Raw genomic sequence first — 19,356 nt, forward strand, 5'->3', positions numbered from 1 at the left:
CTTTACAAAGTTGTCGTCATGAAACCCTCCAATTGCAGTCGACTCGGCGGACTTGGCTTGATTTCTACGATATCGTATTTCTCCACCTCGCCATTGGAGACATACACAGAGACTTGACCAGTAGTTAGTAGCTACGCTCAACTTGGACTTGTAGACATTCAGACGGACTCCGATTACAATACAAAAATTACAACAATAAAAAATGCAACTAAAATATGCTTCAAACATGCCACGCTCAATGACTAATTGTAGGAATTGCCTTTAATTTCCTCCAGACGTTTGCGAAAAAATATTTATTTGCATTGAGTCATCTTCCAGTTTCTTTTTTGCCTAACAATTGCAATTGAATAATAAAAACTGCATCACGAGAATGGGGAGTCATCTTTGAAGAAACAACAATTGTTCCCATCAGTCAGATTTTGCTAGCCTAGAAGGGAGATTGTGGGGAGTGGAGGTGTAGATCATAGATATGTCTTGGCTACTTAGTTAAGTGTCAAGTTTGGAATGTTTGAATAATCATCAACGAAGAGTAAGGATGGAAATGACTTGGAGAAGATGAGTCTTTAGAGCTCGGGGCCTAGCTCTACTAGTTAGGGTGCTTCATAGACAAGAAGACTTAAACTTTACTTCTAGGGGAGTATTTTACAATAGGAGTTGTATTCGAAAAGCTCTAAAAAAGTCTATACAGTCAATGACTTCCAGACAGTTTTAGTTCTAGAGAGGAACCCCAGAGCCTGACTATATACAGGTCTTAAAGCCTTCTTTTTTAAATAATATCCCAATAAACGAGGAGATTTAAAATTAATTTTAAAGAGAGGTATAATAGAGGAACCCTAGAGGTAGTCTTTGTAGACAAGGACTTTTTTTGGTGAATCTTTATTTTTTTGGTGAAAAATATTTGAAGATGCCAAAGTCTAGAAAGAATGTCTATCGGAAAATATCCCAAGTCCAAGTTTTCATATTGTGACGAGAAGTAATAAAGGGGACAGCTTAAAGAAGAGGATCTCTAGAGAGGGGGAGAATTTAGAAATGAGCTTCGCTGGAGCATATAATATATGTCGACCCGTAGAAAAAATCTTAATAGACAAATTATATACATAGGGAACTTCAAAGGGCCTCTGAACGTTAGAGAAGAATTGCTTCCGAGGATAATCTCTCTGGTCTTTTTACACGAGGAGTTATAAATCCAGTATTTGTTTTTATACCCTCCGAAATAGTTTGGAGGGTATATTAAGTTTGTCATTCCGGGTATATTAAGTTTGTCATATATATATATATATATATATATATATATATATATATATATATATATATATATATATATATATATATATATATATATATATATATATATATATATATATATATATATATATATATACTTTGTGGGGTCTAAAATATATATATATATATATATATATAAAATTCTATGTCGATTAAGCAATGTCCGTCCGTCTACAGGACTGTGGAAATCACCCTAGCTTCCGAACGAAACGATGTAAATTGATAAAAATTTACTCAAATGTGTATTATGCCTGCAGGACTTTTGATATTGAAAATGGGCCATGTAGGTCCACATCTTCGTATAGCCCCCATATAACGATACCTCCCGATATTCGGCATTTTGATGATTTTAGCGACATTATTTACCGGAATTATTTCAAATTTTGTATTTGAAGTTCGTAATGGATACTACAGCCTATGCCAGAAAATTGTATGTGCAGGTCTACGTTTTATAACCCCCATGTCACCTTCCTATATTCGGTATTTTGATGATTTTAGCTACATTATAAAAAGATTTTTTTTCAAGTTTCGCATTTGAATATTGTAATAGCTTATCACAAAAGTTGCCTATGCATATCTACGTCGGAATTTTAGAGGGAAAAAGGCTGAAAAGAAAACAAGTTAATATGAAGTAAGTTCGGCCGGGCCGAACTTTGAATATCCTCCACCATTTGGATAGAATTTGCAAATTTCAAAAAATAAAATCATCTAAAAGTTCTGTTAAAATCTTAAAATCCGAATACAGCCGTTATATTGGGGTCCATACGACGTGGACCTACATAGGCATTGTTTAAACGGGGAATAATGCAGCTAAAAATATCAAATATATAGGGAGGTACCGTTATATCGGAGCTATACGAAGACGTGGACCTGCATAGATAATTTTCTGCCTTAGCCGGTAGAATCCATTACGAACTTCAAATACGATATCTCAAACAATTTCGGTGAGTATTGTACCTAAAATCGTCAAAATACCGAATATAGGGAGGTACTGATTATTTTAGGCCTATACGAAGACCTGTATCTGCATAGACAATTTTCTGTCTTAGGCTGTAGTATGCACTACGAACTTTAAATACCAAATTTTTAACAAACTTCAAATACCAAATTTTTCCAGCGCACAATGGCCACCAAAATCTCCGGATACAAATTCGTTAGACTATTGTGTCTCGAGTATTTTGGAAAGCAAGGTTGGCACTAAAAATACCAAAGTGTCGCTTCGCCGGGAATGGGCACAGAGCAACATAGGGGCAGCGTGTGACGTTGGCCATAATTCGTACCAAGGGTACCAATTCGAACAAATCTAAACTAATTCTAAATTTTGATGCTATTTCCGACATTTTGTGTTTTCATTCAATAAAATTAAAAAAAAATAAATAAAAACTATGGAGTTTGACTTTGTTGCATTTTTTTATCTCACCCTGTAAATGTTGTGCAATTTGTGCAAAACATTTTTTTTGCTATCCATCTATTCTTGCCCCAAAGAGCAAATTTTTTTTTCAACTTTCTTTGATTATTTCATTGCAACGATTGCGGTTTATTTTATTTTATTCCATTTTTTCTCATTGCCAAGTTATGTAGTCGTCCGTCAATTTTCATTAAATCTACTGAAGTGAAAATTATTGAAATTAATTTGATTTTACGAGAGATGACGCAACAGCAATGCCAGTCTATCCAGAACATGATGTCGTCTTACAGAGCCATCTGAGAATTCTTTTTGTGGCGCGGAAATACAACTGAATGTGTTAATGACAAAAATGAATTTTCCAATCAAATGAAAATATGTTAATCAAAATGATTTTAGCTGGGGAAATATAATTAAAATGCTTATATAATAAAGAGAATAGCGAAAAGAGAAGTTACAGTGGAGACACCCTTATTGAGACATCCATTACATATGAGACTTTGTATGACATACATGTAGGAAGCACAAGTTTAAGATACTTGTTCCTGATTATATGTTACTGTTAAAAATTCTCACATGAGAATGTGTCACTAAGTGAGGTTCCACTGTAAATCTGACAAATGATTTTTTTACAAATTTCAATTACAAATTTTTCCGTTGCCCGCCGAGGAACATCCACCAAAATTCTAGGAATTTCCACTGAAAATTATTAACTCATCACTGTTTTTTCCGCTATTGTAAGAAGCAAAATGTAATTTTTATACCCTCCACCATACATTGTATGGAGGGCGTATTAAGTTCGTCAATTACGTTTGTAACTAATCGAAATACTTATTTTAAAATTTAAGCGTAAAATTCAAAGACGATTTAGTCCTTTCCGTTCGTTCGTCTGTACGTCTATTGTAATCCCGCCAGAGTCAAACCGAATAAAGATAGGAAGCTAAAATTTTGCACCGATCTGTCTTTTGTGTGCAGGCAGGTCAAGTTCGAAGATGGGCTATATCCGACCACGATATCGTATAGCCTCCATATAATGGTACCCCCCCCCCCCCGATATTCGGTATTTTGATGATTTTAGCCACATTTTTCAATGGAATTTTCTGAAATTCTACACAAGGAGTTCCATGCGAGTACTTTATCCCCAGGAAGAGAATTATCTATATGGGTCCACGATCTCGTATATCCCCCATCTAACGACACCTTCCGATATTCGGTATTTTGAAGATTTCAGCCACATTTTTCAATGGAATTGTCTGAAAATACACACAAGGAGTTCCTGGCGGGTACTTTATCCCCAGGAAGAGAATTATCTATATGGGTTCACGATATCGTATTGCCCCCATCTAACGACACCTTCCGATATTCGGTATTTTGATGATTTCAGCCACATTTTTCAATGGAATTGTCTGAAAATACACACAAGGAGTACCCTTGCGGGTACTTCATCCCAAGGATAGGTCCACGATATCGCCCCCATATAACGGTACCCCGCAATATTGGGTATTTTGATGATTTTAGCCACATTTTCAATGGAATTGTCTGAAAATCCACAAAAGGAGTTCCTTCTGAGTATTTCAACCCCTACAAAAGAATTGTCTGAATAGGTCCACGATATTGTATAGCCCCCATATAAAGGTATCCCCCGATATTCGGTATTTTTATGATTTTAGCCACATTTTTCATTGGAGTTGTCTGCAAATGCACACAAAGGGTTCCTTCTGCGTACTTTAACCCCTACAAGAGAATTGTCTTTATAGGTCCACGATATCGTATAGCCCCCATATAAAGGTACCCCCAATATTCGGTATTTTTATTTTAGCCACTTTTTTCAATGGAGTTGTCGGAAAATCCACACAAAGGGTTCCTTCTGAGTACTTAAACCCCTACAAGAGAATTGTCTGAATAGGTCAATATCATGAGGTATAGCCCTCATATCACGGTACCCCGCAATATTGGGTATTTTGATGATTTTAGCCACATTTTTCAATGGAGTTGTCGGAAAATCCACATAAGGAGTTCCTTGCTGGTAGTTTATTCGCAGGAAAATAATTATCTATATGGGTCCACAATTTCGTATCCCCCCCCCCCCCCCCACTAAAACGGTACCACCCGGTATTTTGATGATTTTAGCCACATTTTTTAATGGAGTTGTCTGCAAATCCACTAAAGGAATTCTTTGTGAGTACTTTATTTCCTAGATGAGAATTTTCTATAAAGGTCCACGAAATCGTATACCTCCCATATAACCCCCGATATTCGGTATTTTGATAATTTCAGCCAATTTTTTTTATTGGAATTATTTTAAAATCCGCACAATGGGGACCTTCTGAGTACTTTACCCCCTAGAAGAGAATTGCCTAAATAGGTGCACGTTTAAGTATAGCACCCATATAACGGTACTACCAGATATTCGGTATTTCCGAATCATTCAGCGGAATTGTTTCTACAGCCTATGACATAAATTACCTATGCAGGGCAACGTCTTCGTATAGCCCCCCATATAACGGTTGCAATTATTTTTCGCGGTTGAGCGGTATTTTTCGACTGAATTTTTTGGAAGTTTTTCAAGTTTCTTCCAAATAGTGGAGGGCATAAAAAGTTCGTCCCGGCCGAACTTAGCTACTTTTTTAATTTTTCTTTTTTTTTTGTAAGAAATAATTTTTCTCTCATCTGCCGATAAAAATCATTTTCGGTGAGTTCAAATGAGGGACGTGTTTGAATTTCGTAATAAATTATTATTAACGGACGAATATTTGCAGCGAGTTTGGTGAAGGTGTTGTTGATGTTTTGTTTTGCGAATGTCTAACGCCACAACTATCCCTCCATAGGGCAAAAGTCGGTTACTGCTGTTGTTGTTGTATAAGTCCCCCTCCAACAATGCCTACAACCAGGAATGTGGTTACATAAGCTAGACCAATTGACGTTTGGCTAATTCGATTTCAACAACAACACCGTTGCTAATGCAACTGAGTTGTTGTTGGTATTCGTTTTGCCAATAAGCTGAACAAGTAGTTGTCGTAGTTGTTGTTTATTAACTCTCGTCTGTTTCTAAGGGTTGGGTGGCAGGCATGTGGGTGAGCTTCGTTACGGACATTCATTTTGCAATACGTGCCTTATTCCCAAGTAAATATGGAATATTATTTTCTGTTTTGTTGTTAATTTTTTTTATTGTTTTCAGTTGGGGAATATTTCCAGGTATGTTTTGTTTCATTTGCAATCGTATGTGACTAATTAAAATGGGTTTGTTTGCCTGGGGGTGTGAGGTAGGTGGTGCATTTTTACATGAATGAAACCTGAAATATTTAAAAGGCGTAATAATTCGGTAATAGAAATAAAAATTTCCAGCACTGGAGATTTGCTCTTTACTTCGTTACAAGGGATATAATCTATAGGGATATCTTTCGCAGCTTATTTATATAACCACAAATTTGGTTGGAAATCTTCTATTAACGAAGATCCACAATTGAAATTGGTCCAATAGTATGTGAGAGATGGCTATTCTAAAAATTCCAATATTATAAATTAAATGGCTGATCTTAAAATTATTTTTAACAAGTCAGAAAATATTAGTCGGGTTTGCGGACAGATGTATACCCTCAGCCAATGTTCGATTATCTAAATATATTTTGACTTCTGTTATTATTATTCAAATTCTTGACCCTCTATGGAGTAGGTTCCAAAGGAATGGCCCAATATTGTCCATTTTGTATTGGGCCGAAATAAATATGATATAAATATTGCGACTAACCTGGTTTAGACTATATCGACTGATTCCATCACTTGATATGAGAAATGTGATAATTTACAGAAAATTTTAAAAGTGTGCGCAAGGTACCACACATACACTGATAAAAAAAATTGAGTAATCCGTACTTAAATGAAGCCGGAGCGGTGTCAAAAGTACGGTAAGTGCGGTTTTTCTTGCACCAAGTTGAAAAAACTTGATTTAAGTACGGTTTTTTCTAGTGTGGACTTCTTAATTTTAGCCCCATTTCAGCCGGATTGTGCTTGATATAAGCTCAAAAAAATCTCGATTTAAGAAAATCTGAATTAATTTAAGTTATTAAAAGTTTAGATCTAAGTACGAAATATACTTCAAAAAAGATCGCTAGGATTGATTTAATTTTTAGTAAAACTTGATTCAACAGCAACGTGGGCTTGATTTAAGAATTATATAGATCAAAATGATCTCACAATATTCATGGTTCAAGATTTTTTTTCTGATTGGTAGCCGAATCCGTGCTTGATTTAATTCAAAAATAAGATTGATTTAAGAAAATGCAGTTATTGAAATGATCCTATAAGATTTTAAATTGAGTTTTCCGAGCTCATTTCCGAGCTTGATATGAAATAAAACATGAGTTTGTATACATGAAACATGGTTTATTTGATTTTTAAAGAAAATTATACAGAATTACAAACAATAAATAAAATAACAAAATTCATTTTCAGATCTATATATTATTACATGCTACAAAATAATACTTTACAAATGTTTTACTCGGATATATGTTTTTCCATTATTTAGTGGATATAGATGTAATGGAGGAGTATTAAATTCTGTGATACTTTTTATGGCTATGTCATTAGTTACGGAACCAATTTCATATGCTCGAAAGTGCTTATCAAATTGTATAAGTCTTATCTTTTTACATATTATAAAAATTTTATCGTTGTAACTTACGATTAAGTGAATGATTTTGTATAGTTCAAAATCAGTTGATACAATTCCTAAATAATATGAGGATTTATATCGCGTCCCTTTAAATGTTAAATCAGCACACATTTTGTATCGACCAAGACAAAGATCTTCTATTTTATTAATTTTATCTACATAATCGCTAGTAGCAACTGTAGTATCAGTATTGAAAGACGAACATTCATAAATAGGCTCCAAGCCTGTTCTGCGTTCTAGTAAAAACTTAGCAAATTTTAATCCATTTTTAATTGCGAGGGAATATGGTGGATTTATCCGAGATGTAATGCTATTAAAATAAATTTTAGCATCCTTATGTTTTGCTTCAAAGCGCATGCTCCATATGTATCTTAATGGTCCACATTTTTGTATTGCTGTAGCGTAGTGGACAATGAAATGATGTTTAGGTTTTAATGCTCCGAAAAGTTTTGTGTACAAGGTGTGATGATTTTTTACTAACAGTTTCAGTTTATCTAAGTCACTAGACGTATACTTTGACCTGAACAATAAATCAATAATATCCAACAACAAAAGTAAGAGAAGCCAATTTTGATTATCAGGAGGCACTAAGTCCCCAATCATAAGTGGTAAAAAATGCACAAAACATGCTGATTCACTAGCAGTCATTTTCAACTTACATGACGTTAATCTATTTAAATTTAATGGGGCAGAAGTGTTTCCAATTTCTGTTTCTCCATATGTAAAAAGTTTTTTTCTGCTATTTATTGTATTTAAACATATAATATTTTCATTAATTAGCGCAACTAAAATTTTACAAACATCGTATTCACACACACCTTCGTACACGTCATGCATTATATCAAACGCAAAATTGTCAGCGACATTGAAATATTCTAAATCGTTAAATATACATGAACTTTTCAAACCTGTCTCCTTGTAATTGCCTTCATCTAAATCGTTTTGATAGGTTACATCAGTTCTTATACTTTCTTGTATTTCAGTGCTATCAAATTGCATTTCAGATTTCAGACGTCTACAAGTTCGGCAAAATCTTTTTGCGTTAAAAGACTCCACATAGCCTAAAATACTGTTAACGGCCAAATTGTCCCCTACTATTAAACACAAAATGAAGCGAATTTTTCGGATTTTACCACCTACAAGGACATCTATTCCCATTTCTAATTGCTTTAATTCTTCTGCGAAATGGTAAAACGAGCGTTCATTGCCACACTCCTTAAGATTTGATGTGGATATAAAAGCTGCGGAAAAAATAAACTGAATCTTCGACAATAAATATTTCGGCATTAAAGGGAAATGTATGTAGCAACCACATATGGAATACGTGTGACTGCCAAGAGCATTATTTATCTGAAAGTCGTCGAAATACAATATGTAAGGAATTACGAAAGTAGACCCCAATTGTTCTACCTTTTTTTTGAAAATCTCTCCATTAGCCAGACTGGTATAGTTGCTATCAGATAAACTGTTTTGGATATTTTCCAATGTTTGATTTAACAAATCGGGAATTTCAAAAATAGATTTGATCATAAACTGTAAAGGCATGACAATAACGTCATATGTTTTCACTCCTAAAGTGGGATTTCCATGGCATATTATTTCAGCGATTTTTTCATCAATTGCAATTAATTTTGGATCCTCATATAACATTAGGTTTTTCAATGTTTTAATCATCCTATATTCTGTGGCTATATCTTCGAAAGGATTTTTACAAAAATCTATAATTGTTTTTATATCGCTCTGAATTTGATCGTCTTTAACTAAACTTGAAACTGCAGCTGCGATAGATGAGACTAAAGAAGAAATTGTATTTTGAATTGTAATAACATGGTTTCTTGGCATAGAATTCATATCGTATAAGCTTAAGGATAAATCTAACGCTTTATATTTTAATTCCTGTATAGTAAATGGAACGTGAGTTATTTTTTCAGTAATAACAGAATGTGTTTTCGTAGATGCCACAGTTTCGGAAGAAGAAAATGTATTAGGAGTTTCAGAAAAATTATTTGTATTGCTTTCATTCGTATGCACTTTTTCTAAATGCATACGAAAATAAGAAAAGTTCGTAAAAGTTTGCTTACAAGAATTTTGCATACAAAGAATATTTAGAGATTGTCGAGTTAACAAATGATTAGATTTAAAATGTCTTATTAAGATAGTTGGAGTTTCAAGTTCTTTTCGGCATTTAAAGCAAATATACATTGTGGTTATTTTAGTTGTTATTCAGGAAGTTAACTACTGATGTAACATTTGATGACTTAAAATCAAATTCTGTTTCAATTTCAAAAAAATACTTTTGAATGAAAAGCCAAGACTGTTCACATGCAATAGGATATTTTAACGAGAGAACATGAAAGATTTTGAAACACACATCTAGGCTTTGTAAAAATGATTCCAATTTGATTAAGTTTTTATCAAAGTAAATATAAAAACCTTTTACATCCATTTCATTACCTTCCAAAATGAGGAATGGCTGCAGCGTAAGTCCTACGGAATAGTATTTGTTTACCGTTTCTTCAATCTTCCGTTGATAGTCGTTCAGTGTTGTTAAGCGAAGTACGAAACTATCCTGGGAGTCAACAATTGTTACCTTCAAAGTTTTTTTGCCCTGTTTGTTTTTAAATCGTGCGGAGGATGGAAATATTGAATTTAATAAAATTGTTATCAGATAGTCTTCGGAATCTAGAAGAATCGGTATGAAATCAGGGACAATTTAGACAAAAATAAAAACTGATCTGATCTTTACCTATTTGTTGTGTTTCCTTCGCTTTAGAAATTTGCTGCTTGCATGCTTCATTGGTGACGTTTCTTTCGTAGTATCCCAGAATTTTTCCTTTGAAATTTTGCCACTTGGAAAACAACATATGACTCTTGCCTGGATACAAAAGCTCGAAATCAATCTGGATCTGAAAGGATAATACGGAGTATGAAATCTATAGTGGTAAATGTATCAAATTAAACTGGAATGAAGTTTAATAATTGTTACTCTTATTGCAAATCACTATTTAATTAAATGCTTACCAAATCAGCAGCTTTTTGGTGAGAAAATTTAGACCAAGATTCCAAAAAAGCCCCACTGTTTAGTTCTGACAATTCTTGGCGGCGAAGATGAAAAGTTTTTTTCCACTTTTCACAAACATCGGACCAATCAGCCGAATCCCTATTCAAAGAAACCTTTAAAGCTGAAGCAATCGATTCGTCTACTTCAATATTTTCATATATCTGGCTGCTTAATTGGTCAGATGAGCTTTTTCTTTCATTACTTGCATCCCCAATCGAAGCTTTATTGTCATATTTTAATCGCTTAGCTCGGAAGTTTTTATACTTGGAGTACAGTTTTCCGCTAGGACTTCCCTTTTCACCTCTCCGAATAAAATAATAATCCTATAAAAAAGTAGTGATATAAATTATAATATATTATATTAATGCGCAAGCATTCCTCAGAGCTTGACTATCTTAAAACATATGACACGGAGTTTTTACAAAAAAGTATTAAAATATAAACTATTACCAATTTATTAACTGGATATTGAATTCTAAAAATTGTTTGAATTTTCTGTGTCACTGCTAAGAACAAGCTCATGAGATATCGCTTCTTTTGTAATTATTGTTAAAATTATTAAAATTCTACCTGTCACAACAATATATTTATTTACCTGTACGTCTTTTTCGGATGGAAATACCGACACAATTTCATTTAACAATATGGGAAAATCTTGAATTCTAATCGGAATTTGGTTGGAAACGGCTTCTTCGACTATTATCTTTATAAGGGAATTCCTATGATCGGTCGTTAAATTCTTATTTTTGTTCTTGTGTTCTAATAAGGGTCTTGCGCTTGGATATTCTTTCAAAATATTGACCAAACTCTTAAGAATAATAATAATAATATGATAGCGAAATAATAAAATACGTTTTTGTTTTATCTTACCTTATTCAAAACATGTTTGCCATGGAATTCTTTTTCCTTCAACCAATTGTCCACTTTGGACTGCACAGAAATTGTTTCGTCATCGATACCAAACTATGATTTAATATTAAAAATCACTTTAATTCGCCAAAATGTATATTTATTAAATCTTCTTACCTGCACTTTTTTCCAAGTGAAAAGTTTTTCTCGAAATTCAATTCGAAGACCAAGAGGAGGTATTGCTTCCTTTATGTCTTCCGCTTGCATGTATTGCAAACTTCTATACGACACTTGAGCAGCTAAATACAAAAAGGTATCAAGTTATTGTCAAACGAAAAAGATAATATGCAAATATTGTCATAAAGCGCAACGACGATAAGACAAATAACAATATCAAAGAAATTCTGTTAAAACCATTTATGCACTTTGACACAATATTAATAAATACACAAGAAACTACATAACTGATAGCATTTTACAACTCAGAACAGAAAAACATACGAAGAGGCCAGCACGCAAACGAATAAATGTAATGAGAAAAGACAAGAGTGTAAAATTTGCGTTTTCTTTAACCCTGTTCCCCTCCTAGCTTTAAGAAAAAAACCTATGTAACAGACGGTAACGAAAACTATATAATGAGAATGATTGAGAGTGAATATTTTGGGTTGGCTTCAACTCGGTCTCTCCCACTTACATTAAGTATGTTTCACTTATGTTTAGTATAGGTAGTACTTACAATATATGCGCGTTAAAAATGCAAGAAGTTTATTCTTTATCTAAGAATTTATGCGCTTTGCTTATCGTTTTGAAGATCGCGTTTTTGTTGTGTGGAAATGTGTGTATACTAAGTAGGGGTTTGTGTGTATGTACATACATATATATTTCACACAAACTGTTTGCGAAGCCAAACAGATGTTGTTGAGATTTGTGCGTTGCACATTTTGTTGTCACTTTTTCAAGAAAATACCGTTATGAACATGTGTATCTAGCGTCAATGAATTTGAAACAAGAGTAAATAATTTCATGCGTATAACAAAAAAAAAAAAAGAACACGTGCGCACACTTTTATAATCACTTGATAATATTCGAAACCGATTTTTGTTACTTTTTTCACTTACATCTTTGTTATATACTCACCCTTCAAATAATCAAAGACTGACTCCAATTGAAACTCCTGGAGTAATTTGCGCAGGCGGGAGTCGTCGTCCACGGGAGGCGTCTCATCCACAGTTGAAAAAACACTTTCACTCATTTTTACACAGAAAAACAATCAATACTTTAAACACAACCGACCACAGGCACGCGCAAATCAGACTAGTTCTATTTTTTCAAATTTGTCGGTGTCAAAGCTAGAAAGGGACAAAGGCAAACTAAGAACAAACGACAGCCGAGAGAGTTTTTGTATTCCATCTTTTTTTCTCTCAAGGCTTCTTTTAAGAATTTTCTTCTAACTTCAAGTCACATTCGGCTTACTATTCATTAGTGACCGAGAGAGTGAAAATTTTATGCGCTCAAGTTCTTCTCTCAAAGCTTGTTTTAAGAATTTTCTTTTTAACTTCAAGTAAAACATGACTTACTCTTCATTATAAGAAATTGTTTCTTGAATGAAGTACGAAGTTTCACTTAATATCATGCTTGTTTACTTTAGTCAAGAATTCTAAACTTATTCTTATATATTCCGTACTTGATTTTATAATTCTATCCAAATTTTTACTAATTTTAAGAATATCTGAGTACGAAATTTACTTAATTTTTTAAGTGCGATTTTAGTGAAATCTGAGTGTATTCGGCTTAAATTTTAAATGCCATTTTTCTATCAGTGTAGTCGGCGAAGTATTCCATTTTCATACCTCATCTAATACAAATAAAAATATTGGTATGGGCGAAATTACAAGAACATCGAACATTTATTTTAAATTTTATTGCAATATTCATTGCAGGTATTGAAAATTGTGATCCTTGTTGAGGGTAAGGTACCGGAAGGGATTCGCAGATATATATAATCTTCACAGCAGATCTTGTGTTAGCAAAAATATTTGGATGCGTGAAATTTGAAGAGAGTTGGATGCTTATTTCGCTTTGGTTTTTCAAATCATTGAGATCTACCAAGTCTGAATGCAATTGGATGCTAATTTGGATGTTTTATCCGATTCATGGATATTCAAATTTTTGACCCTCTGGGGGGGCGGGGAGGTACCAGAAGGAGTGGACCGGCATATCCCATCTTCACAGCAGATCTTGTGTTAGTAGATATAATGGGATGTGTGAAATACGAAGATAACTGGATGCTTATTTCGCATTTAATAATCGTTTTTGTTATTCGAAACTTTAACCCTTTGTGAGAAAGGTACCAGAAGGAATGGTCTGGTCTCTACCATTTTTAAAACAGATCTTGTGTTGACGGAGGTATTGAGCTGTCTGCCCAAGTCGGAATGGAATCGGGTATTAATTTCGCATCTTATAAGCTTCATAGATATTCACAGTTATATTTTGACCCTTTGTGGGGGTGGTATCAGATGGAGTAGACCGATATATGCAATCTTCACACCAGGTCTTGGGTTAATAAAAATATTCACATTTTATAAGAGTTACAATAATTCAACATTTTGACCCTTAGCGGGGTAGGTTCTTGATGGAGTGAACCGATATTGTCCACTTTCGCACCTGACCTAGCACTGATGCAAATATTAGGATTTGCAAGGATGAAACAAAATCGGATTATCCTTTCTTTTTCTCTTAACATTTTTCTTCAAAGAAAAAACCCCGAATTTGGCTCTGATGGTCCCTCTAAGAATTGTCCTAAAAATTTTCAATGGCTCTAGTGGCCCCTTATAAATTATTTTTTGTTTAATATGGTTTTGGTGGCTTCTCACTCCCTCCGTCCGTCCGTCTAGTTGTCGAAACGAACAAAACGAATAAATTTACGAAGCAAAAATCAGTATTTTGTCTGCAGACAGGTCAAATTCGAAGATGGGCTATAACAGTCCCGATATTACGGTATCCCCTATAGTCGATATGTTGATGATTGTAGCCAAAATTTTCAATTAAATTGTCTGAAAATCCACAAATGGAGTTTCGTGAAGTATTGTCTATATAGGTCCACAATATCGTATAGCCCCATATTACGGTACCCCCCTATATTCGGTATTTTGATGACTGTAGCCAATTTTTTCAAATAAATTGTCTGAAAATCCACAAATGAAGAATTTTCTAAGTACTTTACCCCCTGGAGGAGTATTGTCTATATAGGTCCACGATATCGTATATCCACCCTTATAACGGTACCTCTATATTCGGTATTTGGATAATTTAAGATAAATTTTTCAATGGAATTGTCAAAAAAATCCATACCAGAAGTTCTTCCCAAGCATTAAGGGGGTAACCCTGGAAGATAAATGTCTATATAGGTCCGCGATATCGTATAGCCCACATATAACGGTTCCCCTGATATTCGATATTTTGTCAATTTTAGGGACATTATTCACCGGAGTTATTTCAAATTTTAGAATTCGTAATGGGTACTATAGCCTACGACAAAAAAAAAATTGCGTATGCAGCCCCACGCCTTCGTTTAGCCTCCATATAACAGTACCTGCCAATATTCGGTATTTTGATGATTTTAGGGACATTATTCATCGGAGTTGTTTCGTATTTAATGTTAAAATTGTCTATGCATTTCCAAGTCTTCGTATAGGCCCCATATATCAGTCTATCTCCGTATATTCGGTATTTTGACGATTTAAGGTAATATATTTACCGAAATTGTTTGAAATTTTGAAGTTCCGAATAGGTACCACTCTACTATTCTTCATGCAGTGTTTGCTGTCCAAAAACATTGGCTATTGTGCTCCTCGACTACAAAGACTTCCTGTCCGCCTGCAATAAAGTCTCTTGTCTTCAATTAAATCTTTCTCGAAACCTCTCTGCAAAAGTTCCATATAAACTGTCTATTAAGTTTTTATTAGATTTTCAGCCATGGCGGCTACTTTTTAACTTTATCTGAAAAAAAAGTCCCATTGGAGATCGCCCAGGCTTAAGAGTTCATCGAAAGCTCATCATGTTTTAAAGACTCTTCTGGGAGCTCCTTAACAAAGAGTCCTTTAAGGCCTTTGTAAAAAATCCCTTCCTCCTCCTCAGAAGGGCTCTGCCTTCTGCGAAGTCCTCCTATGGAGCTCTTCGCCTATGCAAAATCACCCAAAAGTTTCTCGTTTATTAAGAGTAAGTCTAGGCCGTACCACATATTTTTAATCTATATAGAATTTCTTGCATTTAAGGGCTCCCTCTAGAGCCCAGCGTCTAGAGTTTTTATTTAGAGTCCTTCTCGTAAGATTCTTGTTTATAAATTTGAAAAGGTCCTCTTCTGTCTACAGAAGACCCACAGACGACCTCACACAGCTTTTCTGTCTATAAAAAATCTGTATTTAAAAATGTTCTTTCTATAGATGGCAGGAACAGGCCGTAACCCTCTAGGCCTAAAACCCGGAAGTCTCAATGAGCTCCTATACAAATAAACCTTCAATACCAAAATAAATAGTTCTATAACCTGACATTGATGTTATTATTTTTTATTTGCAGTAATCGGCGCTCATAAATGACATTAGTCCCTTTTTTGCTGAGACAACAAAAATAGGAATGTAAAAAAAACAACAACAACAACAAAATAATTTTTGTTTATTTTTGCATAATATTTTTATTTCTAGCTGCTGTTATTGCTGTCATTTACCATATTTTATTTCGTTTCATTCTATTTATCTACTTCATTCGTGTGACACAGGGCGTAATTGTTAATGGCCGTACGTCAGTCAGTCAGTCAGTCTCACAGAGAACAAGTCATTTATGTAGCCAAAATACAGTTATTAACACCAAAGCTAAATGCCGGGCTAAGCTATGCGGGAAAGGTCAGAACATAAACAAACACCATGCGGCAAAGTGGGGACACCCCTCATACCCTGAAAGCCCCAAAGTCATGCAAAATGACTGACAGTCTCCAAGATAAAGTAAAAAAGCTTTAACGGCCATTTGTTAAAGTAAATACAATTACAATAAAAACAACAAAAAAAATAGCGAACAAAACTATGGAAAAATAAGTCAATAGAGAAATAATAATTGACTGCTGCACCGCACCCAGTTGATTGTTGTTGTTTTTTTTTTTTTCTATTTTTATTAATTTTTTTGTTACAGAAAAAGAGAACGAAAAAAGCCAACCACCAACCAACTTTAAATTGCTATTGACCAAAAAAAGTTCGCTTTTTGGTTTCTTTTGAACCGACCACCACTGCTAAAAAAAGTCAAATAAAAACGCACAAAATTTAATTGAATTACAGCTCAAGATCCGATCCACCGACCGACCCATGTCCAATGGGGTAGGGGAAACGTGCCGGATTTTAGCTAAAAAAAGAAACACATCACAAATTTGGTTTTGTTTACCGAATCGTGGGAGTTAAATGGTCCGCCATTCCGTCGTAACATGCAAATTATTGACATGAATAATAATTGCTTTCTAATGTTTATTAAACAATATGTGTTATTAAATAATTGATTGGCTTGTGTCTTTTAGACGTGAGATATATTTTTTTTAATTACAGCAATTAATTTTCCTTTCGAGGCATTTAAGGTGAGTCATCTGGATAGGGCCTTATTGAAAGGAACCTTAATCATGTCACCCATTCAAAAGAAATGAAAACTCGCAGTCATCTATGAACAGAGTACTCTAAAAATCCTTTCTAGAGAAAAAATCGAAAACTCTTCTAGCGACTGCAGATAGAAAATTCATTAACAGAAGCCTACTACCAGGTGTTCTATAGATACGAAAGACTTTCTCAGAATTTCAAATGGTTAGTTTGTCTTTAGGGAGTTTGCTATGTATAGAAGTTCGTAGAAGAGATTTCTATATACAGAAAATTAAAAAAGTCTGAAATTTTATGGATTTTCAAGTGGCCTTCGGATACCTCCAAACACGATTGGAAGAACTTTCGAAAAGCTCTCCATAGAAAAAAACGATAGACGAAGACAGAAGTCATTCATAAGACAGACATAAGAACTTTAAAAGCTCTTTTGTAAATAGAAGACCTTTTTATATTACATTGTAGATGAGCTCTTCATATAAAATACCTCCAATAACCCTTCTACAAACAAACTTCTTTTGAAATCATTTTTCTATATAAAAATCTTGTAAAGGCTCTTATTTATATGGAAGACCTTTAAAATATCTTTTCTACATCGAAAAACTTTTTAAAAGCTTCTACAGGCAGAACCCCTTAAAAACTCTTTAAAATATATTACCCTTATAGATGTATACAAGGAATAGAGAGAAGACTTCTCAAAGCTCTCCCAAGCATTGATTTAAGGCTCTTCTATAGCAGAATCTTCATTCTAAAAACAGAAGATCTTCTAAAAGCCCACATGTAGTCAGAAACCAACAAAGCTATTCTATAGATCGATGATATTTAAAAAATCTTTCATAGTTAAAAAAATTTTTCAAAGCTCTTTCATAGATAGACTTTTAAAAACTTTTTTTAATATAACACACCTTTAAAGACTCTTTTCTACATGGAGGACCTATAAAATCTCTGTACAGAATTACTTTTAAAGCTCTACTATAGACAGAATATATTCAACCTACAAAGATTAGAACTTTCTGTACAGAAGGGCCTCATATAAAAATATAAGATATTCACTAAATAGACAGAATACCTTTAAAAGCTCATCTGTATTCCGACTATCTTTAAAGGCTCTTATAGACAGGTGCCTATTGAAAACTTTCAATTGACCGAATACTTTTGATACCTCAAAAATAGACAGAATATTTTTGAAAGATTCTCAATAGACAGGAGACCTTTCAAGGCTTTTCAGATGATATTCATTTGCAGACAGCAGCATTTGCATTCATTCTGTACACAGAAGACCTTGAAAAACTCTTTTGTAGGCAGAATACTTATCAAAACGCTTCTGTAGGCAGAAGACCCTCAAAATGATTCTATTGACATAATACCTTTTCAAAGCTTTTTTAGAAGCTATTTTATAAAAAAGAGGCCTGAATATGTTCTTCTACAGATATAATACAGTTAAAAATACCTTAAAAATTACTATTACATATTGGAGACTTTGTACAGCTTTTTAAGCACAAAAAAACGCTTAAAAGCTCTTCTAAATAAAATAACTTCAAAAGCTCATCAGTAAAGGGTAGACATTTTAAAGCCCTTCTACGGATATAAGTTATACATTCCTCAGACAAGACACACTAAAAGCTCTATGAAATAACTTTTAAAGCTCTTCTGCTTTTAGAAAATCCTTCGAAGAACTTCTACCAACAGAAGAGCTTTTAAAGTTTTTCTGTGTGTCGAATCAATTTTTTCTATTTATAAAAGGGTATATGGGCCATAGAAAGGTCTTCTCCGTGTAGGGGGAATATATTCTTTTTGTAGAAGAGCTTATGAAGATCTTTTGTGTGTAAATGAGCTTTTAAATGTCTTCAATCTATAGATGACCCTTCGTATGGGTTTGACTGCAGTGGAGTTTTAGAAGGTCTTATGTTTTTAGAATGAATGTATTCTGCCTATAGCTTCAAATTTGAAGGCACCCGACTTTTAAATTTTTTCCATGGAGAGAGGACCTTTAAAAGCTCTTTTTTTTGCAGTGGAAGACATTTAAGACCCCCTTCTAATATTGAAGATTTAAAAAGGCCTTCTACACACAAAATACCCCTAAAAACTCTTTGAGAGTGGATCTTAAGCTGGTATTTCATTCACACAACACCCCCCCCCCCCCCCCCCACCAACCTATATATAGGGTGAAATAAAAAAACTGCAACAAAGTCAAACACCATAATTTTTTCGGTCGGTCGATTTAACCGAGCGGAGAGCGGCCATCGGCTGTTAAGGCGGGCCACACCATCACCATGGCCGGCGCTTGAGTTCTGGTGGCCAACCGAAGGCGCACATTTTCAGCTGACCTCTTTGGCAAGCGCCGATCACACGATCATTTTGTTTGTTTACAAACTGCCGGACAACGAACGTTTTCTCATCGGAGAAAACGAAATTCGGCAGATCACCACTTTCGGCCAAGCGAAGCAACTCTTTAGAT

The 19,356-nt window shown here is 34.2% G+C and overlaps 1 protein-coding gene across 7 annotated transcripts in view; it reads right to left on the reverse strand.

Moving 5' to 3' along the window:
* The window catches only part of LOC105262100 (uncharacterized), a 216,895-nt gene that overhangs the window by 140,437 nt on the left and 57,102 nt on the right, over nucleotides 1-19,356 (reverse strand). The window contains exons 1-7 of one of the 7 annotated variants that reach the window (XM_059125582.1): nucleotides 12,412-13,029; nucleotides 11,452-11,573; nucleotides 11,296-11,388; nucleotides 11,021-11,233; nucleotides 10,386-10,748; nucleotides 10,111-10,270; nucleotides 6,559-10,046 (exon numbers count right to left, since the gene is read on the reverse strand). The exons of 1 other annotated variant lie outside the window; for it this stretch is intronic. In XM_059125582.1, the coding sequence (XP_058981565.1) occupies nucleotides 7,176-9,566 (2,391 nt within the window). In that variant the 5' untranslated portion in view covers nucleotides 9,567-10,046; nucleotides 10,111-10,270; nucleotides 10,386-10,748; ... (2 more) ...; nucleotides 11,452-11,573; nucleotides 12,412-13,029 and the 3' untranslated portion in view covers nucleotides 6,559-7,175. Of the gene's footprint in view, nucleotides 1-6,558; nucleotides 10,047-10,110; nucleotides 10,271-10,385; nucleotides 10,749-11,020; nucleotides 11,234-11,295; nucleotides 11,389-11,451; nucleotides 11,574-12,411; nucleotides 13,076-19,356 lie in introns of those variants that run through there. 5 more of the 7 variants (XM_059125586.1, XM_059125583.1, XM_059125580.1 and 2 more) reach the window with 5 other exon arrangements.

This window comes from Musca domestica, unplaced genomic scaffold (assembly GCF_030504385.1).
Source record: "Musca domestica strain aabys unplaced genomic scaffold, Musca_domestica.polishedcontigs.V.1.1 34, whole genome shotgun sequence".
Lineage (NCBI taxonomy): Eukaryota > Metazoa > Arthropoda > Insecta > Diptera > Muscidae > Musca > Musca domestica.